Source organism: Acinonyx jubatus, chromosome B2 (genome assembly GCF_027475565.1).
Source record: "Acinonyx jubatus isolate Ajub_Pintada_27869175 chromosome B2, VMU_Ajub_asm_v1.0, whole genome shotgun sequence".
Lineage (NCBI taxonomy): Eukaryota > Metazoa > Chordata > Mammalia > Carnivora > Felidae > Acinonyx > Acinonyx jubatus.
This window is the reverse complement of record NC_069385.1, coordinates 78897412-78924171: the sequence shown is the minus strand read 5'-3', so window position 1 is coordinate 78924171 and position 26760 is coordinate 78897412. Positions and strand designations below refer to the sequence as shown.

The window sequence follows — 26760 nt, the reverse complement described above, 5'->3', positions numbered from 1 at the left end:
TTAAAGAGGAAGTGCGGAGTTACTTATTTTAGGATAGTGGAAAAGCGTTTAGTTGAAGCTCAAGGACAATAAGCACTGAGATTCTCGAGCTGGCCGCAGGGCTGAAAGTAGCTCTCCAAACGACCCTTTCTTGCCATCTTCTCCCTAAGCCGGGCAGTGAGGCGCGTGAAGGACACAATCGCGTGGCAGTGCGGCGGAAAGGGGCGGAATGGGGCGGAATGGACCGATTCACAGGGCATCTTTTAGATCCCAAGCAACGTCCCCGTCGCTATTTTCCTCTCATCAGGTAGCTCCGCCCAGAGGTGGTTCGCTCCCCGGCAAAAATTTGGCCTGGTTAAACCGGGAAGTGCAAGAAAGCCAGCTCAAAAACACCTCCCGAACGTGCACGGAAATCGAGCACCTCGCTACCGCAGGCGCCCCGCCCAGGGTTAGAATGTGAGACACTCCCAAGACGCACTCCTCGGATCACTGGGGGCGGGGCATTGCCTACGCACGCGAGCCAATCAGAGAAGACGTTTTCACGTGACGAGAACTGAGCAATAAGCAGACGCGAAGATAGCGGCGGGGAAATTCAAACGTGTTTGCGGAGAGGGATTTGGGTTCCATCTTTTCTTCCCTTCTCCGCTTTCTGGCGGTGAGTTCTTCCTTGGGGGCACACCGAGGAACGGCAGCGGCCCGTGTGTAGGCTGTTTAGCCGCGAGGGTCGGTGAGTGGTGAGGGCGAGGCAGGGAAGACTCAGAGCCTGGTAGGAGACGTGGGGCGCGGCTAAACGAACTGGAGGGGGAGGGGAGGTCTCGCTGCTTCCGCCAATCCAGTGGGTGGTGAGGGAGGTTTTGTTGACCCTGGAAGCCGGAGGTGGGTGTGTGCATCGGGTGTGGCACCTGGGGAGAGTTTGGGGGACAGGAAATCCTCTCCCAAAAGGCACGCCCTCTCGTCTGGTTTTTTAGAAGAGAGCGAGGAGATGGTGGCCCCTTTCTGACAGTTACCTTTCAAACCTGACTTCAAATAGTGGTATCTAGCTGCCTACTTTATCACCCCTTTTCATTGTCAAACTCGAGGTCAGGAGCGGCATTGATATCAGTTACCCTGGGTTACTAGGTATTAACCTTGAGAATCACAAACCTGAGATTGATAGGAAGAACGACTGCAGACACTTTGCACCATCACCACCATGCAGATGAGCAAGTGCTCAGTAGTGTAAGAATACAGTAGATTCTTGGTTTTAGAACGATTGAGATAGCAAAGCATAATTATGCCAGACATGCATAAGAACAAGCCTGCTGATATCCCATTTATCAGTAAAGGGTTATGATGTTGTACATGTTCTGCTTTGGAAGCACTTTCAGTGTGCAGGTTTACTGGCATACAGAGAGTGAATAAAAGAATGGTTATTTTCATTACCAAAAATATTATGTCTGTATGTCATTACCAGAATCCAAGCAAGCATTCCCTCACATTAAAAACATAATCATAAGTGAATTTGCAGATGGCCCAGAGAAAATAATTCTGGAAAAAGAGTGAAAGGAAATTGTGGAAGAAAAATGGAAAGTTTGAAAGCAAGGAAGGGTAGCAACGTCTGTGTTGTGTAATGACTTCGTTGAAGTTCTTTTGGGAAGAAAAGGTATATGTGGCCTATTGGAAACCTTGCTGGACAAATTACAAGGATGTGCTGTTGTTTTTATCCACATAGCTTCACAAATACTCTAATTAATCTGTTTAGATGTGTTCGTATAACTAATGCTATAGTCTTCTGGGTAAAAAAAAAGGCTAGTTGAGACATCTTTTTTTTCTTTAATGCTAGTGAAAAGGAATGATATGACCAGTTTACTTTTTTTATGCCTTAGAAATGGAGGCCGAAGATTTAAGTGGCAGAGAATTGACAATTGATTCTATAATGAACAAAGTGAGGGATATTAAAAATAAATTTAAAAATGAAGACCTTACTGATGAGCTAAGCTTGAATAAAGTCTCTGCTGATACTACAGGTGAGTTCCTTTTCTTTGAGTGCCCTCTAATGTAAAGGAATGAAGTGTTAACCTTGTGTATTCACAATTGTAATTTCCTCAGTAATTGTTCTTTACCAGTTAGACTACAGACACTTTATAATTTAACCCTGCTGTTTGGAAACGTTCCCACAATTTTCTGCTTTCTTAAAAATGGAAACAATATAATTTATTACAGTGTGCTCTTAACTCTTCCATTATTGTCAGCCGTTATTTCTGCTGATACACATGCCAGCAGTAGATATGCCATTTTTTTCCATTCCTTTTTTTCTGTAAACTGAGAAGATCTCACCAATTGCAATGAAATTGTGTATAAACTTAAAGTCAAACACTCAATTTTTGATAGGGGAGAATCTTCCTACTACTACCCCTTTTCTCCTTTTCTTCCTTGTTCACTCTGTTCCAGCCACAATGGCTTCCTTGCTGTCTCTACTATATACTAGACCAGCTCCTACCCCAATGCCTTTGTTCTTGCTCTCTGCCTTAAACGCCACTCCCCAGATAACTGTCTACCTTTTCCTTTTCCAGGTCTGTTCAAAGGTCCTCTCATTGATGCCTTTCCTCACCCACCTATTTAAAATAGCAACCTGCTGGTGTGGGCATGTGACACCTCTCTTCCTTCTCTGTATTATATTTCTCCATAGCACTAATCATCTTGTATCTAATTTACTCATGAATTTGTTTATTGTCTGTCTCTTCCACTAGAATGCGAGCTCCATGAGGGCATGATTTTTATCTGTTTTGTTAATATCTATAGAGCTTGGAATGCTGTCTGACATGCAATATGTACTTAAATATTTATTGGATGATTAATGAGTAGAATGTGCCCAAAGTTTAATACCCTAGCTTTATGAAAAGTTAGCTTACAAGCCTAACTCTTTCTATATTTCACACTGTTGAGGTTGTTTGAAAAGTGACCTTTGGATAAGTTTGTTATATGTATACTGACCATTAAATGAGTGAAGGATTGAAAATAAAAGGAAGAACCTGAAGTCTAGTCAAGATGGCAGATCATATTCACTTGAAACAACCTAGAAACTGATCGTTTTGGTGTTAAACAAAATCTTAGGAGAGTATCACCATACTTTATTAAATGTATTTAAATAATGTTAACAAAGCTTGAACACCAAGATGAGTCTTTATTTAAAATCCTTCGGTCATGGGGCGCCTGGGTGCCTCAGTCAGTTAAGCATCAGACTTCAGCTCAGGTCATGATCTTGCGGATTGTGACTTTGAGCCCCACGTTGGGCTCTGTGCTGACAGCTCAGAGCCTGGAGCCTGCTTTGGATTCTGTGTCTCCCTCCTCTGTCTGCCTCTCCCCAGCTTGTGCTCTGTCTCTCTCTCAAAAATAAACATGAAAAAAAAATTTTTTTTTTAAATATCCTTAGCTCACTCAAACATGTAAATACTTTTTTTTTTTTTTTTTAAGTTTATTTAACACTGTCAGCACAGAACCCAACATGGGGCTTGATCTCATGAACTGTGAGATCATGACCTGAGCTGAAATCAACAGTTGGTGGCTTAACTAACTGAGCCACTGAGTCAGGGGCTCCAAGACTTTTTTTTTTTAAAGTTCATTTATCTTGAGAAAGAGTGTGCGTGCGTGTGAGCTGGGAAAGAGCAAGGTGAGAGGGAGAATTAGAATCCCAGACAGGCTCCATGCTGTCAGTGCAGAGCCCAACTCGGAGCTCGATCCCACAAACAGATTATGACCTGAGCCGAGATCAAGAGTTGGATGCGCAATGGACTGAGCCACCCAGGTGATCTCCAGACTTGTAAATACTTAACATATATGGGTAACTGGGACATAAGACAGTATCATAAGTATCAAAGATGCTTAAAACCATGATTTATAGATAGGAAGAGTATGCATCCACTACACTGCATTGTAAAATATGTTTGTCATCAAGTGAACACTAACAATATAAAGATACAATTTAAGTTCTGAATAGAAGGAGAATGGTACTCAGAGGCATGGGGAATACATTTACAAACACAGTGGTTTTTAGACATCTTGTAGACTAATTTGCTAGGACAACAATGGAAGGGAAGTAAAAAATGGAAAGTGAAATTAATATCAGTCCAAAGTAAATTAAAAAAAAATTTTTTTCTAATGTTTATTTTTGAGAGAGAGAGAGCGAGCATGGCAGGGGTGGAGAGAGAGAGGGAGACAAAGAATCTGAAGCAGGCTCCAAGCTCTGAGCTGTCAGCACAGAGTGTGATGCAGGGCTCGAACTCACAAAGTATGAGATCATGACCTAAGTCAAAGTTGGACGCTTAACTGACTGAGCCACCCAGGTTCCCCAGTCCAGAATAAATTTAAAATAAAAAAGCAGAGTTAAAGTTATGTTTTAGTAAAACAGAAACTGTAATTTTGTTTATAAAAGCATAGATTTGGCTCTTATTGAAGGTAACCAAAACTTACAGAAAGAATGATAGTTTCTCTGGGAAATCTGTGTTTAATAATATTTAGTAATGACTAAAATATCCTGAACAGGAGACTGACATTAATTCAATTCGTCTTTTTAAAACAATTGACAGTAAAGAAAGTAAGAAAATAAATTACAATCTTTATGGAGAAATATGGGTAACTTGGAGGGAGAAGAAAATAACCATACCAGTTACTTATCTTTTATAAATTGATTTTGTTTAATTGGATTAAAGGTAAGTTTGAAGTCTATGGAGATAATGTTGGATGGATGAAGTTGTAAAGATTATGTTAGGAGGAATAAGGTGATACGTTTAAAAATTTTTAACGAATAAGTCATTGATGAATTTTCTGACAAAGTTGTTATAGGTTATAGTGGGGGAGGTTTAGGTTTCCTTTGGGTAGTTAGGTGGACGAAATAGAATTATGCTGCTACAAGACAAAATTTTTTTAGACTACATAGGGTTTTTTTTTTTTTAATGTTTATTATTTTGAGAGAGAGAGAACACATGCACGTTGGGGAAGGATAGAGAGAGAGGGAGAGAGAATTCCAAGCACGCCCTGCTCTATGATGAGGGCTCTGTCTCACAAACCTGTGAGATCATGACCTGAGCTGAAATCAACAGACGCTTAACTGACTGAGCCACCCAGGTGCCCTTACGTATGGTTTTTTAAAAGCTATAAAAAACTAGCTTATTTCCAATGTTTTTCTTTCCTTCAGAATATGTATCTTTTGGAGTAAAATAAACTCTTATGAAGACATATATGCAGGAAATATGTTGCTTACATTTATATGAATTGTTAAGGTTTTTAAAATAATTTAAGGAGTTTATGTATATTTATATTGAGAATATAAATTACTAACTTTAATTTGAAGAAAAAGTACAATTTGGCATTTCTTGTGGCATATTTTCTTCCTCTAATTCAGATAACTCAGGAACTGTCAACCAAATTATGATGATGGCAAACAACCCGGAGGACTGGTTGAATTTGTTGCTCAAACTAGAGAAAAACAGTGTCCCTCTGAATGATGCTCTTTTAAATAAATTAATTGGTCGTTACAGTCAAGCAATTGAAGCACTTCCTCCAGATAAATATGGCCAAAACGAGAGTTTTGCTCAAATTCAAGTGAGATTTGCTGAATTAAAAGCGTAAGTATTCACTTTTGAATTATGTTTAACTAACTACATCACATAGTACACAACTACATTATAAAAGACATGTTGTTAGTATTAATTGTAAGAAAATTAGTATTTTTTAACCAAATCCTTCTGTTTATAATTAACAAATGAATATTGTAAACTCTGTTTACTATGTATATATTTCCACAACAGTTATGTATTCTGGACTCTGCCTAGAAAGATGTTAAAAATTAACTTATTAGTATTTAATTTTACACAGAAAAAAACCAGAATCCCATGTCCTTTGGAAAATTGAATAAGGAGTTATCAAACTTAGGTAGCTGTGCCCTTTTTTCTAAAATTTGACTCTGAAATCTTCTTTTTTACAGTATTCAAGAGCCAGATGATGCACGGGACTACTTTCAGATGGCCAGAGCAAACTGCAAGAAATTTGCTTTTGTGCATATATCTTTTGCACAATTTGAATTATCACAAGGTAATTTGAAAATGTCAAGTCCAAATTTGAAAAATGTTAACTTCGCGCTGTAACTCACATTCTAATATTAAATCATACATATGAAGTAAAAATTTGAGGCTAAAGGCATGAAAATTGATCAGGTGAGAGTATGGGGGAAGAATGCCACCAAAGTGTAAATGTAGAGAATGTTTGTTATACTAGCTTTTCTACTTGTAACAGATAATCCAGAGATGTAAGTGAACTTCGTGTTTGTGCCATTAATTAGATTCAGGAAGTGTCTAAAGGAAAGTGGCTTTTTCATTGAGTATTTGTGCGAGAGAAGCATATAAGATACTTAAGTTAGTGCTTAGATAAGCTTTCCTTATACTATGGTTTCATAGTACTAAAATATATAAACCAAAATAAAATTGTAGCATTAATTGGTAGTTCCTCTTTTTAATTAAAAAAAAAAAAAAGGAAACTGCTGTGGAAGCTTTTATTTCTTGTTCTTTTGATTCTTCATAGTCTTGAGTTTTTGGATAGAACTATGGCAATGTCTTCCTCACATTTTTAGCCTGCCCATTCCTTAGTCTTTTCTTTTTCTAATTTTCTGGGGCTTTTGGATCCATGAGGGTTTCATTCTGCCCTCTGGCCACATGTTACTGTTTCCCTCTGTCTTGTTTCTGCTCCAACCCTAATCCCATTTGTTACCTGTGATGCACACATTATCGCTAGTGGTTTGGTTCAGCCAGAGTTTCCATCACGGTGCCCAAAGCAGGGCTCAGTCACTGGCATGTATTTCCCAGGATTGAGGTGAGAGAAGAGCACTGTAACAGCTCAGGAAGTGGTTTGAGAACCGTTAACTTTTACGTGTTTACATGATTTCTGAGTCCTAGTTATCTGAATCACCTCTAATCTATCCTGTGCACTGTCAGGTGACTTTTAAAAAAACCATTCCTTTTCTGCCTAGGAACATTGATTCCTCCTTGCTTGTTCGAGGAAGTTTGGCAAGGCCTTTAGTACCCTCTCTCTTTTCGTCATTCTACTTAAAGCATTTGTTGAAGTATTGTGGCCTATCAATAGCAACTACAAGTTTTGTATCTTTAGAACACACAAATATTGAAAACCTCAAATTTTGTTATCTGTAAAAAAATAAATTTTATCACTCAAGGTCAAAATTGCAGTTATTTTGGACAAGATTATGAATGGGTTTTTAGGAAGTATGCACATCTCTGAAATTCTATGTGCAGTTTGGTGTGTATGGTTAGAGGACATTTGGTATTTTTTTATCAGACTCTCAAAGGGGTCTGTTACTTTATTAAGCTCCCTAATTACTAGTTTTTATCTAAGCCTACCTTCTTTTGCTGCCCTAAAATGCTTAAATTGTGAAATACCACTACTCTGAATAAACATATACTTAGCCACTATCAGATATGTTTAAATTCTTAAAATTTGTAAACTGTCAGAAGATAGAGATTTCCTAATCATTTTTAAATCCTAAGTGCCCAAGTGTGTAGCATAGCTGAGTTGCTCCCAGAAATGCTGATAACACATTCCATTGATACATGATGTACACATTTGACATTTTAAATCAAATTCTAGACAAAATATATTGAGTAAGTTGGCAATTGAAAGAAAATTTGGTGGTTTATCTGTAGTCAGAAAAATAATTATGGTGGTGTCAGTTATTTTACATTTGAGGGCGGTATAGCTAAGTCTGATAGCTAAACACTAATCTTTTTTTTTTTATTGATTTATTGATTTACTGATTGATTTATTGATTTATTTTAATGCTTGTTTTTGAAGGAGAGAGAGATAGTGTGGTGGGGGGGGACAGAGAGAGAGGGAGACCCAATCTGAAGCAGGCTCCAAGCTCTGAGCTGTCAGCACAAAGCCTGTCATGGGGCTCGAACCCACAAACTGCGAGATTATGACCTGAGCTGAAGTCGGACGCTCAACCGACTGAGCCACCGAGGCGTCCCTAGTACTATTTTTTAAAATATGAATCTTTTGATGGAGGATTCCCTTTAGCAAAATATGTCATCCTTAATAACTAAATGTTGTTATGAATGATTATTATACTGCATTGTAACAGATTGATGCTCTTGGGACTGTGGTAACATCTAGAGCTTAGTTTTCCTTTTACTACATCCCCTAAGTTTCTGTTTTATTTAGTTTTTGCTGCCCTCCACTTTATATTGCTTTGTTATATTTCTTTTCTGAAAATGGGCAGTGTTGCTAAAATGAATGCATAATTATGTTTACTACTTATTATATAAGTAAGCTATTTGACAAGAATTCTTACCAGAAGAGAGAAATTGCTTTTATTTGCTTATGAAATAAGGTATGTGAATCTTGGAATAAATATTTTTACCTAAGCCTTTTAAATTTTTTCCCTAGGTCCTGATGAATAAGTATCTGGGGAATTAAGACTGTTGCATTTAAATGACAAAATTTTTTTACTTTGTTAGGTAATTTCAAAAAAAGTAAACAACTTCTTCATAAAGCTGTAGAATGTGGAGCAGTACCACTGGAAATGCTAGAAATTGCCATTCGGAATTTAAACCTTCAAAAAAAGCAGCTGCTTTCAGAGGAGGAAAAGAAGAGTTTATCAGGTAAGGGTATTACTGTGTGCTACTACTTTTCTGTGGTAGATTGTCCGGCAAGAAAGAGTTCAGGATAACATTTTAAAGAAAAATACCATCTGTGTAGAATGATCAAAATCTCAGATTAAATTTCAGATGTAAAGGAGGTGTAGGGCTTTTAGAAGTACCAAAATCTTTATTAACCCTGTTGGAATTTTTTTTTTTTTTTTGCTAATCAAACTCATTAGTAAATTAAAAAATTCAGTCTAAGCAAGAGAATGACTTTTTTTTATATGAAATTTATTGTCAAATTGGTTTCCATACAACACCCAGTGCTCATCCCAAAAGGTGCCCTCCTCAATACCCACCACCCACCCTCCCCTCCCTCCCACCCGCCATCAACCCTCAGTTTGTTCCCAGTTTTTAAGAGTCTCTTATGCTTTGGCTCTCTCCCACTCTAACCTCTTTTTTTTTTTTTTTTCTTCCTTCCCCTCCCCTCCCCCATGGGTTTCTGTTAAGTTTCTTAGGATCCACATAAGAGTGAAAACATATGGTATCTGTCTTTCTCTGTATGGCTTATTTCACTTAGCATCACACTCTCCAGTTCTATCCACGTTGCTACAAAGGGCCATATTTCGTTCTTTCTCATTGCCATGTAGTACTGCATTGTGTATATAAACCACAATTTCTTTATCCATAAGAGAATGACTTTTTAGAAATAAGGAATATACCTTTATTCTGGGGAAACAATTATGTAATTTTGAAACTATTACATGTATACTTAGAGAATTATCTTCACAACATCTTCATGTCTGCATATCTTATTTGGGGACAAATGTTTACTATGAATTATCTTTTTTTTTTTTTTTTTGAGAGAGAAAGTATAATGGGGGAGGGGCAGGGAGAGAGGGGGACACAGAATCCCAGAATCCAAAGCAGGCTCCAGGCTCTGAGCTATCAGCATAGAGCTTGATGTGGGGCTCAAAATCATGAACCACGAGATTGTGACCTGAGCTGAAGTCAGACTCTTAACTGACTGAGCCACCGAGGTACCCCTGAATTATCTTTTTAAGTATTCATATTTGTGAGGTTACTTTTTGTGTATTTCTTATGTCTTTATAAATTTAATTACAATTTAAATTTTTTTATAGCATCTACAATATTAACTGCTCAAGAATCATTCCCCAATTCACTTGGACATTTACAGAATAGGAACATCAGTTGTGATTCCAGAGGACAGACTACTAAAGCCAAGTTTTTGTATGGGTAATGAAACTGAATCTGTTTTTTAAATGTTCACCATACATTTATGTTATTTATACATCTACATCTGTATTTTAGTGTTAGAGTAATAACATTAGCAGTTAATGGCAATTCCTATGTTAATATTATTCTTTTAAAAATTGGGGTATTTTCTTCCTGTATAGAGAAAACTTGCCCCCTCAAGATGCAGAAATAGGTCATCGAAATCCCTTGAAACAAACAAAGAAAGCTAAACGGGTAAGTTATTTCTAATGTACCTTGATTAAAGTGATAGTGGTGAGGTCTATACTTATTTCCTAATTGGTTACTTAATCTTTCAAAACATTTCTAGTCATGCCCTTTTGGAAGAGTCCCAGTTAACCTTCTAAGTAGCCCGGATTATGGGAAGACAGATGATTCAGTTGTACCAAGTTTTACAAAAAGGTATGTTTGAATTTTAATTTTTTAATTTGTTTTCAATACTTAAAGATTGATGACAGAACAGTCACAAAGTTTTTTATTGCATAATAGTAATTATGATTAAGTATTTTTACTTAGTATTAAAGGTTAGGGACAAAGGAATGAGTGGGGAATGTGACTTTATTTTGCTTTTCACTCATTAAAAATTAAATGGGGGCACCTGGCTAGCTCTGTTGGTGGAACATGTGACTCTTGATCTAGGTAGGGGTTGTGAGTTTGAGCCCCATGTGAGGTGTAGAGATTACTTAAAGGTAAAAATCTTTAAAAAAAAAAACAAAAAACGGAATGGTTAACACATTATGGAACATGGAGGAAAAAATATTTAATCAACATTAAGCTTAAAAGATATATGCAGACATCTTTGAGGTAAAAACTCCTAGTATCTGGGCATTTCTCGCTTATGGGTAGTTTCTCTGGTAAGAATCCGTTTCTTATGTTTGTGAAAGTCTTCATAGCAGGGGTGGAAGGAGGTCTAGGAACAATTTCTTTGCTAACAAGTTCAAGGAAAAGAATAGCTATCAGTGGGAAAGATGATTAATTCACTCATTTGCTACAGAGCCCAGGGCATCAAGAGGTGGGGCAGAGCAGGTAGAGATGAAATATTGTTCATCACGTCCAATGTGTTCTCCTTTCTTCAACCTGGATATTTATCCCCTTAAAAGAAGTGGGAATCTAGTTTTCCAACTTAGCTAAGGGAATTGTTCTGGTCTGTTCTTAACTCTAACCATTCTTGATAACCTTATTTCTATTAGAAAAAGCCCCTTGGATTCCAGAGAATCATTTTGCAAATAAACTTCAGAAACACAACAGGTTGTTTTTATTATTTATTTATTTATAAAATGTTTGTTTATTCATTTTTGAGAAAGAGAGCGAGCACATGTGTGTGCACAAGCAGGAGAGGGTGAGGGGCAGAGAGAGAGGGAGACAGAAAATCCCAAGCTGGCTCATGCTGTCAGCACAGAGCTCAATGCAGGGCTCAAACCCACGAGCTGTGAGATCATGACCTGAGCTGAAATCAAGAGTCACTGGATGCTTAACTGACTAAGCCACCCAGGCACCCCTGATTGTTTTTAGTTGGCATCTTTCATTAAAATTCTGTTATACTTAGCACTTGACTAAAGATAGATACTAAGTGTATTTTGGTTGTCCAGAATCTTATGAGATGACTTTTTTCTTGTCTCCGTTTTAAATACCTCTCCGAATAATAAAAGGAGACTTTCTCCCATTATAAAAAAATAAAAATAAATCAAAACCAGCCATTTTCTTGGTGCTTGCCATGATACACTGTATGGTTGACACTGTGGAGGCCTATGGAAAGGTTTATACTCTAGTCCTTTTCCTTAAGCTGCTTGCATTTTGAAGTGTGGTGTCACCTACATACTGCTGTCCCCTTCTTTACTACATTCCTACTTAGCCCCAATTGTTACTTATTATGTTATGAAGTACATAATCACCTACCACTTATCTGTCCTTTTCGTCATTGCCCAGCACCTAACTTCATTAGATTTGTACTACAATCATGTTATTTTTAAAAATAATTTTTCAAAGATCTTTCCAATTAAAAAGTGTATATATTGTTAAGAAGTCAATTTTAAAATGGAAAAAATAGCACATTAAAAAGATTAATTTCAAATTAAGCATTAAAACTATTTTGGTTTCTGGGTAGCAGACAGACCTCTGGATCAGAACGCCAAGATATGATTGTACCTGGATCTAAATCAAGTAGAAATGATTCCAGTGAATTGAGAAATTTAAAGGTATTTTAATTTTTAAATCTTTATATGGAGCAAGGTTTCCTGATTAGGATCCATGGAGTTTTTCCCGGGGAAGGGGTCCAACAGTGTTCCTGAAGCCCCAAGAGATACAGGACCACTAGTGGGAAGTGGTACAGAAGTCCTAAACTGTTCCTCCAAAGTTAACGAACATGTACATTTCATGTAGAGAAATGATCAATGATCTCCTGGGATAACTTTGACATAATACTTATCATGCTTATATTTAAACAGATTAGTTGGGTTTGGGAATAGCTAGGGGAGTCATTCCCCCCAAATTCTGTTTCTTGGTTGGTGTGTTTAATCATATGTTCTGACAGGACATCTTATATAGCAATGAGAGTAAATTGTGATGTGTCTTTGTAAATGCAAAGACTGGAAACAGTTTTAGTCTCATACTGTTCTTAATGTACTTGAGTTCAACCCCTGGCCTCACAATGTGGGTCTTTTCAAGTTTATATTTTTTGTAATTCATCTTTTTCATGGTCTATGCTTATTATTTTAACTGATCATAGCTACCTTAGAGAATAGTGCATAGTTGTTTAAAAAGTTTACTTTTTGGATTTTAGAATAACTACTGTTTTAGACTTATGCAAATCTTAATTTTCACTAATGTTATTTTGGGGATAAAATACCATCATAGTCACAAAATAATGAGGCATGTCTTATGTTATATTCAAATTTTCAACCTCTCTTTTTAAGTGATTATATTTTATGAGTTGATTATGTCCATTGAAAGCACATTGGCCAAATTTATGGTTATGGCCAGTTCCACTGTTCTAGTCAATAATTCAAGAAGTTAATCTTTCCTCAGTTTGTGAGTCTATATCTGATTATAGTAGATAATTTTCTTAGCAATCTTTTCACATAGATGAGACTTTAGTCTATTGAACACTAAGACAAATTAGTACTATTACTGTTTATGAGACTTTATTATTTTTATGTCTTATTCTTTTCATGTAGTCTATTCAAAATATCCATTCCAAGGAACCTCTGATGTCAGATGAGAAGAGTTCTGAACTTATTACAGATTCAGTAACCTTGAAGAATAAAACTGAATCAACTCTTGTATCAAAATTAGAAGGTAAGAGAGACAAAATAGGCTTTTATTAATTAAGAATAGCACTCTGGTGTTTGTGAAAGTTGACCAGCCATCTACAAATTACAATGTAAGACTATATGTCCCTTTATCTTGTATGTCAATTGAATTATATAGAGTCTATGAAAAATGTTGAATTCTGTAGCAGTGGAAGTTTATTTGGCTAAAAGCTGTGTAAAAGCAAGAGTGGAGGGAAAGTACATTGGGGCTGAGCTAGGTTTTCCAGTTGGCTTGACAAATACTTTTCTGGAAAAAAACACAAGCTGTATCTTTATGATAATTCTCTTTTTATCGGATATTTGATTTTCTACTATATGAGTAGTATGATATGTTCTAAGGGGATATAAATGAATGAAACAGTCCCAAGGAGATTGCCATCCAGTGTGGGAGACAGACTGATAAATATAATGCTGTGTAGAATTTTAGAGGGTATATTGAGAAGCACATAAATAAAATGCTGTGAGAATTCAGAAGAAGGAGAAATGTGAGGAACTATTTGGTTTAGGATAAGAACATGTTTTATGGAGAAGAAAGGTGAAGAACTATTTGGGTTTAAATAGGAAGAAATGGCAGTGATAGAGTATTTCAAATGGAGGAAATAATGAAAACAAAAGAATAAAATATTTTAGGAACAAAAGATAGTCTGTGCAGAAAACTATACCAGGTCATACAGAAGTAGAAGGTAAAACTAGGTAAACTGAACTCCACGCTTACATTTTTTTTTTGTAGATATCAGAGTACCATTAGAGATTTTTGAACAAGATCATGAATTGGATGATCCTTGTCCAAACAAAGTTTACCAGATTGACTAATGTTTTTCTTTAATTGGACTGAAGAGGAAAACTGGGACATACTAGGCTTGTTGAGACTCTTTGGTTTCCAGACTGGAACTTCCCTGGTGTTAGCCCTGAAAAGTTCTATATATAGCAGAATGACTGTCAGTTCCCAGCAAACTGAGACTGTTATTCACCCTAGAATGGTCTATTTGCCATTATTTTGATTTGGAATAGATTCCTTTTCCTAGTATTTGAAGGATATTTTCATGGCATCTATCATAAACTGGTATTACTGAAAAATCATCTTTACCAAATATGCTTGTTAATAATACTAATCTTATACCTAATTTAATGTTTTTCAGTAAATACTAGTTGAGTACCTATACAGTGCCAGTAATACTTTATTATATAGTAAAACTGCCAATTACAAAATCACCCAAATCATGAGAGTACAGTCTGTTGAAATATCATTCCATTCATACGCATTTCTTTTGAGTGTATCCAAAGAGTGGGGTTGTAGGGTCACAGAATGTGTGTATGTTCAACTTTGGCAAATAGTGCCAGTTTTCTAGAATGGTGGTCCCTTTGACCAGCAGGGATGTTGCTCTTGCTCCATATTAGTCCCAATTGTTTTATTGTTGGTTTTTAATTTTACACATTTGGATGCTGCTAAGTGATATCTTACTGTGGTTTTAATTTGCGCTTCTCTGATGGCTTATGATGTTGAACATCTTTTTTTATGTTTATTGGCCATTTGGATATTCTCTTGTGAAGTACTTGTTTGAAACTCTTGCCAATTTTTCTATTGGGTTTTCTTTCTTTTTCTCATTGATTTCTAGGAGATATTTATATCATCTAGATACATATCCTTTGTTGGAGATGTGTGTTACAAGTAATTTCTCCATTATGTACTGAAGACTTTTTAGGAAAAGAAATTCTTAATTATTATGCATTTTAATTTATCAGTCTTTTCCTTTGTGGTATTTCCTATGTCTTTTAACAAATCTATGCCTGCTCCAAGATTGTAATGATATTTCTGCATATTTTAGATGATTTATCATTTTGCCTTTCACATATGGACTTACATTCTAACTGAATTTAATATTTGTGTATAAGTAAGATGACGTATCAAGATTCTGTTGTTTTTTTCCCTCATGTGGATATCCAGTGGGTCCAGCATCATTTATTGAAAAGACCCTCTTTTCCCGTCAGTGAATTATAATGTTTATTTATTTATTTTTGAGAGAGAGACAGAGAGTGAGCAGGGGAGGGGCAGAGTGAGCTGGAGACAGAATCCTGAGCAGGCTCCACGTTGTCAGCACAGAGCCTGACGTAGGACTCAAAACTGATGAACCATGAGATCATAACCTGATCCAAAAGAGTCTGATGCTTAACTGACTGAGCCACCCAGGCGCCCGTCCCTTAGTGAATTATAAATTAGATATCCTGTGGTATCTGGTTTTGGATTCTTCTCTGTTCCATAGACCTTTGTGCCAATACTATCTTATTTACTGCAATCAATTGAAAATCTTCCAACTTCATTCATCTTCAAGGCTGTATCAGCTATTGGGGCTTTTGGGTTTCCATATAAATATTAGAATCTACCAGATTCTTTTTTTAAAATGGGATTTTTTTATTGAGATCCTAATGGGACAGGTTGGCATTTAGCAGATAGGTTTTCTAATCCACTAATCTGGCATATATCCCTTCATTCATTTAAGTAGTATTTAAGATGTTATCGAGAACTATTTTCTGTTAGAGGTTTTTCTTCTCTTTTGCTAGAGTTCTTGCTAGATACCTGGCATTTTCAATGCTGTGATGGTGAGTGGAATATTTTTAAACTATTTTTTCATCTTCTACCTTGTTGCTGGTATATAAAAATACAACTGGTTTTAGCTATTGATCTTAGATATAGTCAGTGAGTTACTAAATTCACGGAATAATTCTAACATTTTTCTATGAATTCTTTCATAGAAAGAAAATGATTTAACATTTTTTCCTTATCCTTTTAACCTTCATTTTTTTCTTTGTATTGCATGTAACATCATAATGAATAGAAGAGATGATAGGTGGGCAATCTTATTACTTATTTTAGAGGGAAGCTTTCCATATTTTACCTTTGTATGAAATAATTGCTGTAGATTTTTTATCTGCTCTTAATCAAATACCAAAAGAGTGAATTTTGCTTTATACCTAGATTATCATTAGATATTTTTTGTGACTGTTGAATCTTGTCAAATGCTTTTTCTGCATTTATTGAGTTGATCATGTATTTTTCTTCTTAGTCCTGTTATTATGGCAAATTAAATTGATTTTCACATGTTAAGCAAACTTCACATTTAAGAATAAACATAACTTAGTCATAATTCATTATCCCTTTTATCTATCCATTGTACATACTTGTTTAGGATTTTTGCACTATGGTGATAGTGAATATTGATATTCATAGGATAGTAACTATAGTGTTGAGACTTTTTTGTTGGGAGACCATTAAGAAAATAAATTACAGGCTAGTTTAATGTAAAATTTTTGTTAAAAAACTAAAGATCTATGGATACCTTGATGGCTCAATCGGTTAAGCATCTGACTTTGGCTCAGGTTGTGATCTTGCGGTCCGTGAGTTTGAGCCCCACGTCGGGCTCTGTGCTGACAGCTCAGAGCCTGGAACCTGCTTCAGATTCTGTGTCTCCCTGTCTCTCAGCCCCTCCTCTGCTCATGCTCTGTCTCTGTCTCTCAAAAATGAATAAACATTAGCAAAAAATTAAAATACTAGAGGTCTATGTAAAGTGATAAATTAGCTTCTCTTTATTAGTAAGACCTTATGATATATATGTGTTTTTGAATTTTTATTTATTTATTTGGTGTTTTCTGGTGAAGACCCAGAAGTATTTAAATTCAGAATGGTCTCTGATAAAGCTCTAGGTAGCAACTTAGGAACATGACTGTGTTATACCTTAGTAAAATGACTTATTAAAAGCCGGTTGTCAGCAGCTGGCTTAATGTTTTTAGTTTCTCTCTTTGTTTTTTGTTTTTGTTTTTTTCCTAATTTTTTTTTTTTTTTAACGTTTATTATTGAGAGACAGAGAGACACAAAGCGTGAGCAGGGGAGGGGTAGAGAGAGGAGGAGACACAGTATCTGAAGCAGGCTCCAGGCTCTGAGCTGTCAGCACAGAGCCTGATATGGGGCTCGAACTCACAAACTGCTAGATCGTGACCTGAGCCTAAGTCGGCCACCTAACCAAGTGAGCAACCAAAGCACCCCTTCTCTCTTTGTACTAATATAGTTTGTAACATGTTTCGTATTTCAGATTTAATTTTATTATCAAATATTCTTTCCTTTTGTTGATAACAACAACAAATGCAATTTCAGAGATTAAGGAACATCAAGAACCAAAGGTTCCAGAGAGTAACCAGAAACAATGGCAGTCTAAGAGAAAGTCAGAATGTATAAACCAGAATCCTGCTGTATCTTCAAATCAGTGGCAGATTCCAGACACAGCCCAAAAAGTTGATACAGAGGTAACTTTCTTTTCCTCTAAAGTGTAACATTGCCATTATTTGTAATGTGATGGTCATGTTAAATTTTTTTCTTTTATTAAATCCTTATGTACCATTTTTAGTGGAATAGTTTACTTAAAGGATGTTTCTTATTATTCACAAAACAATGATCACTACTAGTGACAGATTCAGTAAAAGTATATGTCAAGCTGAAGTTTTTTTTTTTATTTTCAGTGGTGCTTTTGGATTTCTGGTAGACTGGTGCAGGGGTCAGCAAACTACAGCCTATCGGTCAAATCTAGTTCTCAGCCTGTCTGTAAAGTATGTTTTACTGGAAGACAACCATCCCCATTTATTACTGTCTAGGGCTGCTTTTGAACTGTAACATTAGAATTGAGTAGTTGCAACAGAGACTCTGCCTTAAAAAGCCCCATATGTTTACTACCTTGCCCTTTACAGAATACAATATGCTGACCCCTGAACCAGTGCAATGCTGTACCAAAAGATTTGATAATTTCCTATTATCCCATGGATAAAATAGAAAAATATAGACTAGACACTGTATGTGAATTTATAACAGGTTGAATGATCATTCCCAATGGTCAAAGGTCATTTCAGAAGGAATGATCTGGTTGGCTACTAGAGAGTCATACTGTATATAGTCCATGGCTATACTGTCCTCACTACTTTCAGTTATATTCTAACTCAGTGGGTTCTCACATGTTTTTGTGTTGGGATCCTCTTTACACTCTTCATTTTCAAGACCACGAAAGAGCTTTGTTTATGTAAGTTATATTTATCTGTATTTACTGTATTAGAAAGTAAAACAGACATTTTAAAAATATTTATTAACTTACTAAAAATAACAATAATAAATCATCACATGTGAATATAGATATTTTATGAAAAATAAGTATTTTTGTTTTTTATTGAGGTGTAATTGACATATAACATCAGTTTCAGGTGTACAATCTAACTCAATATTTGAATTATGAAGTGATCACCATAATAAGTTCAATTAACATCTGTACCCATACAGCTACACAATTTTTTTTCTTATGGTGAAACTTATAAGATTTACTCTCTTAGCAATTTTCAAATATGCATATAGTATTAATAAATATAGCCACCATGCTACACATGCATCCTCATAACTTATTTTGTAACTGGAAATACCTTTGTATGTCTTTATTTAATGTTTATTTATATTAGAGAGAGAGAGAGAGAGAGAGAGGCACACAGAATCTGAAGCAGGCTCCAGGCTCTGAGCTGTCAGCACAGAGCCTGCCATGGGGCTCAAACTCATGGACCGCCAGATCATGACCTGAGCCAAAGTCAGATGCTTAACAGACTGAGCCACCCTGGTACCCTATCTTTGTATCTTTTGATCCCTTTCACCTGTTTTGTCCACCACCCATCCCCACCGCTGTCAACCATTAATTTGCCCTCTGAATCTATGAAGTCGTTTTTTTGTTTGTTTGTTTGTTTGTTTGTTTTAATTCATATGTAAGTGATATTATGCAGTATTTGTCTATATCTGGCTTATTTCACTTAATGCCATCAGCGTCCATCCATGTCACAAATGGCAAGATTTCATTCTCTTTTATGGCTAATACTCCACTGTATACTATGTATATATACACACACCATATTTTCTTTATCCGTTCATCCATCAGTGGACACTTAGGTTGTTTCCATGTCATGACTATAGTAAATAATGCTGCAGTGAACATAAGATTGTATCTTTTTGAGTTAGTATTTTCATTTTCTTTGGATAAATACCCAGAAGTGGAACTGTTGGATCATATGATAGTTCTATTTTTAATTTTTTGAGGAACCTTCCTACTGTCTTCTATAGTGGCTGCACTGATTTACATTCCTACCAATATTACACAAGAATTCTCTTTTCTCCACATCCTTGCCAACACTGTTAGTTTTTGTCTTTTTGACAACATTCTAACAGGTATGAGGTTTTTGTCTTTTTGACAAAATTCTAACAGGTATGAGGTGGTATCTCAATGTGGTTTTGATTTGTATTTCCCTGATGATTAGTGATGTTGAACGTCTTTTTCTCTACCTGTCGGTTATCTATATATCTTTGGAAAAATATGTCTATATGTTTAGACATATTTACATATTCTGCCCAATTTTTAATTGGATTGTTTGCTTTTTTGCTATTGGAGGGGTTCATTATATATCTTGGATATTAACCCCTTATCAGATACATGATTTGCATATATTTTCTCCCATTCAGTAGTTTGCCTTTTCATTCTGTTAATGATTTCCTTTGCTGTGCAGAAGCTCTTTAAGTTCAATTATAGCCCCACTTACTTATTTTGCTTTTGTTGCCTTGTTGCCTTTGCTTTTGGTATCACATCCAAAAAAATCCTTGCTAAGACTCCTGTCAGGGAGCCTACTGCCTGTGTTTTCTTCTAGAACTTTTATGGTGTAGGGTCTTACATTCAAGTCTTTAATCCATTTTGATTTAATTTTTGTATATAGTGCAAGAAAGTGGTCCAGTTTCATTCTTCTGCTTGTTGCTGTCCAGTTTTCCCAACACCATTTATTGAAGAGACTTTATCTTATTTAATTAAAGATCTAAGTAATGAAGTAAATAATAAATTTTAGATGGGAAGAATCCTGATAGGTTAAATCATGGATCATATGAAACAGCATCTTTTCTTTTTTCTTTTTGAAACTTGAAAGTCAATAGCAGGGTGAGAGGACTCAAAACCATTTATTTGTCATTAGGGAAATGCAAATCAAAACCACAGTGAGATACCACTGCATACCCACTAAGATGGCTATAATTTAAAAGAGACAATAACAAATGTTGGTGATGAAGTGGATAAATTGGAACCCTCATGTACTACTGGTAAGAATATAAAATGGTGTAGTTACTTGGAGAATGGTACGGCAGTTTCTCAGAAGGCTAAATATAGAGTTATCATATGATCTAGCAATTCTACTTATAAGTATATACTCAAGAAAACTGAAAATCTATATCCACACAAAAACTTGTACTTGCATGTTCATAGCAGCATTATTCATAATTGCCAAAAGTGGAAATAATCCCAAATATCCAACAGCTGGTGAGTGAATAAACAAAATGTGGTACTCTAATTTCATTATTTCATTTTATTATTCAACAATGAAAGGTAATGAAGTACTAACAAATGCTACAACATGGATGAACTTTAAAGACATGCTAAGTGAAAGAAATCTATCACAAAAGGCCACATATTATGTGATCCCATTTATAAGAAATGTCCAGAATAGGCAAATCCATATAGAGGCAGAAAGTAGATTAGCGGCTGCCAGAGACTGGGAAGAGTGGAGAACGGAGGGTGACCACTAATGGATATGGAGTTTCTTAGGATGATGAAAAGGTTCTGTAATTAAATAGTGCTGATTGTGTACTCTTGTGAACATACTAAAATCCACTGGATAGCATACTTATGAAAAGAAGAAAAAGGAATTAGGTGGTTTCCTGAAGTCACTGCTTCTCCAGCAGCCCTCTCAAGTAGAGATTGTTTTTATTTCACATCTCACTTACCTTATAGCTAAAAACTCCCTGTAGCTATATCCAGATCATTTCTTCTCTTACAGAGCCCTGACCTTTTGAGGCTCCTGTTTTTTGGATATACCATCCTGTTCCTTGCTCACTGCTATCATCTCTGGACATCCTAGTGACTCCCCATCATTCCTTGAGGATATTAGGCTCTGGATAACTTCCACCTACTTCTGATTAATAATTTCTTCCTCCCTTCTGACCATTTCCTTAATTGCACTTTAGCTACCCATTCCTATATCCCATATACTGTGGTTTTATTGATTAAAGGAAGCTAAGTTTTCAGAAGTACAGAGTACTTATTTAGATTATAGAAGTTCAGTAATGGTTATAGTAGTCCTGATGGCAGAGGATATTAGATCCTGTTTTGTTAAACAATACCATGAGTCTTCCCTCTCCTTGTAATCCTTTTGAAGAAAATATAATAGGCTTCAGAACTTAGAGTGAAAGCTATACTAAAAAGTTATTGGAAGTCTGGAATACATATGTTTACTTATTTTAGCATGTTTGTGTATTACATTATTTTTTCTTTTAGAAATTAAAATGTAAAGCTATTGAACAGGTGTCTAAAAACTGTAAATCATGATTTATTTTATTTTATTTTTTTAGCAGAAACAAACTGCTTTTGAGCAACCTGCCTTTTCAGTTTCAAAGCAGTCACCACCAATATCAGCACCTAAATGGATTGACCCAAAATCTGTTTGTAAGACACCCAGTAGCAGTGCCTTGGATGATTACATGAGCTGGTAATTACTTTTGGCATTCTAGTTTGGCACAGTGGAAATAACATGGGCTTCGGGGTTAAATAGATCTGAAGTTGAATCCTGCTCTGTTACTTTAAAGAGTTTCCAAATTTATATTATTTTGCTGAGCATCAGTTATTTCACCTGTGAAAGGGGAGGGGAAGGTGGCTACAATACATTTTTAAGGATTGTTTTGAAAGTCTGTCCTATTGTAATTTGTACCTACAATCTATAAATACTCTAAATATGTAAAACTTCTTGGTAGTTACACATTGCTACATGGATATCTTTGTGTAACTGAGAGAGGTATTTTAAAGGTTAGCATTCTTATACATGATAAAGGGTAGCTACATTTTATAGCAAAGGAGGGTTTTTAATTGGAATGTGATAGTTTCTGAAAGAAGTTGGTTGTATAGGTCACATAGTTCTGGGAGTGTTCAAAGGTAAAAGACTTGAGTGTATGGGAATGAGGGATGAGTAAAGAAATTGGATGGTCATTGCTGATTGATAGGAAACACAGGGATATTGCAAAAGCAAATTAATGACATTTCAAAGAAAGAAAAAGGAATGTGGCATATCATATCATCCAACTAGTAGCTATGTTTTTAATGTCTTAGAGGATAACTTAAGTCCATGATGCCTTTTGTTTTTAATTTTCATAATGTAATCTTTGATTTTAATTAGAACTGGCCTTAGAAGTTTTATAACCTGGGCTCTTACCAATTTAATATAGTTTTGCTATATATTACTTCATTTTATTATATGTGGAATATTTTAATTTTTTTTTAAGTTTATTTATTTATTTTGAGAGAGAGAGAGAGAGAGAGCAGGGGAGGAACAGAGAAAAGGAGAGAGGGGGATCCCAAGCAGGCTCTCTACAGAGCCTGATGTGGGGCTTGAACTCATGAACTGCTGCGAGATCATGACCTGAGCTGAAGCCAAGAATTGGGTACTTGACCTATTGTGCCACCTAGACACCCCATATGTGGAATATTTTAAAGAAAGTTGATAACTAGAATAGTGATATAGTTATTTTTTGTGAAGTTAGGTTATATATTGTCAACAAGTATTTGAACTCCTTTGTGCCAGGCACTCTTCTAGGTGTTGAGGATGTGATAGTGAATAAGATAAGCAAAACACAAATGTGAACTCAACAGCTTTAATCTGAAAAGTCCAAACTCCTGTAATGTAATTGGCTTTCTGATATTTCTAGCATGCTGTTGTAGAGCGCTATTGTTAAAAAGCACTCGTATGCCATAGGCTGACCTTTGCATTGGCTAAATTCTTCTAAAATAACCCCAACTTCACTTTTAAATGCCATCTTTTTAATTTTACTAGTAAGGATTTCTTGTCTAGGGACAAAAAATTACTTTCAGAAAGAATTTCCTCAAAATGAAATTTCTGGTGATAGTATATCTAGAATAAATAACTTAGCTATATTATGAAAACTGATGTGGATTCTGTTTGATGTAATACATTTAAGTTTATATGCATCTTTTAAAATCACACAAACATTGAGTCAGAATCTTGTTTCTACATTTTTCATGTTTTAGATTAAAACCATTTCTTTCCTAGTTTTAGAACTCCAGTTGTAAAGAATGACTTTCCACCTGCTTGTCAGTTGTCAACACCTTATAGCCAACTCGCCTGTTTCCAGCAGCAGCAACAGCAAATACCTGTTACTCCACTTCAAACTTTACAGGTTTGATAAATTTTATTTATGATGGTATATGTTTAAGGTATGATCCAAAGATTTTATTTTCATAGCATCTAGTTGTTAGGAAAGGCCTTAAGAACTTGTCCATTCTTAGGCAAAACTCTTAATAGGGAAAACCTATTAAGGGTGCCTTGTGACTTTGAGAGGTTAGTTATTGAAGAAGCTAATGAAGCTTTTTCATGAACTAGGCCAAAAGATCCAGTTTGAAGAGCTAGGCAAAATTTGTCTTGTAATTTAGGTAACTTTTTATTCTGTTTCACTACTTAAGCCTACTATTAACTGTGCAGCCTCATTTCACTGGCTGATTAATATGCAGTTAAGTTTTCAAGAATATCAGAATAGCAATATAAGATGCTACTAAAATATAAAGTAATTATAAAAATAGGAAAATTTTTGCTGGTGAGGCAATTGTATTGTCATCTGGAGAAAAAATACTCCTGATATCAATACTATTAAAATTAGTTTCTAATAACTATCTGAGTGGCCACTAAATACTGGTGGAAAGCATGAACTTTGAAGAGAGGCTTTCTGGCCATGAATCTTGGCCTCACTACTTACCAACTGTGTGACCTTTTGTAAGTTACTTAAATTTTCTGTGGCCATTTCATCATCTATAAGGTGGGGATAATAAAGATACCTACCATAGAGGATAATTGTGAAGATTAAATTAGTTAACATATATGGAACTTGTACAGCAGAGCCTGCTACTTAGTAGAGAAAAGATAGCAGCAATTGTTATTTAAATAAAACAGCAAAACACACACACACACACACACAAACAGGTAATTAGCTATTACATATTGAGAGATTAAAAAAAAAATTAGCTAACAAAAAGTGGAACAATGGTCACCAGTGTCTAGAGGGAGGGAGGAATGAGGAGTTACTGTTTAATGGGTGTAGAGTAAAATGCAAATTTTTGTTATGTATATTTTGCAATTAATAAAGAACAAAGAAAAGCTGACAATAGATTATCCTATGGAAAGAGAAATAGTATTTTGAAGATTGAAGCAGAATAATAAATTACTAAGGAGAAAAAGATGATCAGGTTTGTCCATACATTGATTCAAAACATTTGTTGAACTCTTCCTCATGTCAGACCCTGTTTGAGTTGATATCTAGAAGTCAAGTCATGACCACATGAATGGGCCAGGAGCCTTCTAGAAAAGGCCAGTGTCAGGAGGAAACTAAAAAGAGTCCAAGAGGGACGAGGTAATCCTTAGGGTTCCTCTGGGCCCTTTGAACTTTACCCCAAGAGGGATAAGAAGCTGTGTAACAGGTTGGAGCAGGAAAGTGAAGTGATCTTATTTGCATTTTGAAATAAATTACTCTGGCCACAGTGAGGAGGATGGGCTAAGGGGGATGTGGAATGTCCTATGTAGGAAACTGAACTTCACACTAGTATTGAGTCAGAAATAAGTCAGAATTACTTACTCTAACAACTGTCAGCAGTTAGGGGGCAAAAACATTGAACTGCTTTCTTCTCTCTCAGAAGTTTTCAGTTTAAGTGCGAGAAGATGCTCCAAAAGGAAGAGGGGTGGGAGTAGGTAGTGAAAAGCCTTTCTGAAATTATAACTGAATGAAAAATAACAGGTACATATTTCAAAGCCTAATACTTTCTTACAGAAAACATATTTCATGACTCAATAGTGTTTTTTAACCCCTGAGGTTAAAAGGTAAAGAAAGAGATTACATGAGAGAGTTCTACCATTTGGGATTTAAAGCAGGACTTGGTTAAATTGAGGTTTATTCAGACAGACCCGTTTCAACTTAGTAAATCAGCTAATCAGATGCGCTTTGTGTCTTCAGCTTTCTTGTCAGCTTGGAATGGGTCCTCTCACTGCACTCCATCTGTACAAAGCATTTATAGATCCTCTGAGAGCTCTGGCATAAGGGAAGGGAAATGGGGTCTGTTGCAATAGTACATCAGCTACAAGTTTGCCAAGGTAGATGCTGAAGTTCAAATTAACTAACTTGTTGAACATCACTCAGCAGAAAGGGGGCATTGCTGAAATTTGCATTTGTCTGATTGACTCTGGAGCTAGCATACTGCTTCCCTTATAATGTAGTGCTAAATGAGGAAAAAGAATTTAGATATAATTATTTATGCATGTATGTAAGTGAAGAGGGATATATAAGAAAAAAGAATAAGGTGAAAAGTAATAGCTTGTGAGTTTGTGTATTGGCATTAAGTGTTTTCTCCCCTGTATCTTCTATTTATTTATGTTAAGAAGTAAAGGTGAACATTGTATGTCAACTATACTTAAATTAAAAAATTTTTTTTTAAATTAAGTAAAGGCAAGTTAGAGGGAGACCTTGGAAGTCTATCTATGTATTAATAAGTTTATTAATTTGACTAAAATATGTAAACTTCCTCTTTAAAATATTGTGACTAATATCTAATTACTTGAAATTTAAGATAATTTAAAAATTGGAAGCATTTCACTGTACTAAATGCAAGCTAGTTTCTCAGGCATATTCTTTGCACCTTTGAATCTTTATATATTTTAATTATTTAGATTTCAGCATCCTCTTCAACAAATGAATGCATTTCAGTTAAAGGAAGAATTTATTCCATATTGAAGCAGATAGGAAGTGGAGGCTCAAGTAAGGTAAGTATCTTAAATATTTAAGAAAGAAAAATATTTTCAGCTTTCCTTTCTTTGTCTTTTTACCCTTTGGGGCTCTTTTTTCTTAACATCTAGGGGCCCATATTGCTTTTGAGCCAAAAATATCCTTATCCCCTGCTCCCATTCCCTCTTTCCAACAAATGACATATCTCTTTAGACCTATCTCCTAATTCTAATTCTCTGTTCTTCCCTCTGATGTCCTATGCCTCTAGATTTCTTCTCTAAATGACATTAACATGGATTTGGGGTGGCAAATGAAGCTATGTTTTATCATAAAAGAATCTTTCTAAACATCAGGTAGGGCATATTGTAAATAATATTTTAGGATGATTCAGCAAGATATATGATTAATATTTTGAGTTTTTTGAGTTTTTCATTTCAAAACAGTTTAGTAATGAGAGTTTCTGGAATTAGACTAGATCATTTTCTAAATGTATTTGAGCTCTAAATTTACATGGCTCTGCTTTTCTGGGTGGAAGGCATCTCAAAAGATCTGTCTAAACTTACCATCTTTAGTTCTTCTCATTCGGTTCTCTTAAATCCACTTCAGTCAGATTTTTACCTTTATCACTTAGCAAAACAATTGCTATCAAGATCACCAGTGATCTCAATGTTTTTATTAAATCTAATTCTTTGCTTTA

General features: G+C 35.5%; 1 protein-coding gene across 7 annotated transcripts in view; it reads left to right on the top strand.

Moving 5' to 3' along the window:
* Nucleotides 1–312: 312 nt before the first annotated feature.
* Nucleotides 313–26760, top strand: part of TTK (TTK protein kinase) — a 41285-nt gene continuing 14837 nt past the window's right edge. Inside the window, exons 1-15 of one of the 7 annotated variants that reach the window (XM_027057358.2) lie at nt 317–634; nt 1433–1621; nt 1845–1985; nt 5360–5582; nt 5942–6048; nt 8481–8624; nt 9746–9860; nt 10022–10094; nt 10189–10280; nt 11983–12073; nt 13052–13172; nt 17334–17482; nt 21642–21778; nt 23351–23477; nt 26009–26101. In XM_027057358.2, coding sequence (XP_026913159.2) covers nt 1847–1985; nt 5360–5582; nt 5942–6048; nt 8481–8624; nt 9746–9860; nt 10022–10094; nt 10189–10280; nt 11983–12073; nt 13052–13172; nt 17334–17482; nt 21642–21778; nt 23351–23477; nt 26009–26101 — 1611 coding nt within the window. In that variant the 5' untranslated portion in view covers nt 317–634; nt 1433–1621; nt 1845–1846. Of the gene's footprint in view, nt 707–1432; nt 1622–1844; nt 1986–5359; nt 5583–5941; nt 6049–8480; nt 8625–9745; nt 9861–10021; nt 10095–10188; nt 10281–11982; nt 12074–13051; nt 13173–17333; nt 17483–21641; nt 21779–23350; nt 23478–26008; nt 26102–26760 lie in introns of all 7 variants that reach the window. The other 6 variants (XM_027057359.2, XM_053222537.1, XM_053222538.1 and 3 more) reach the window with 6 other exon arrangements.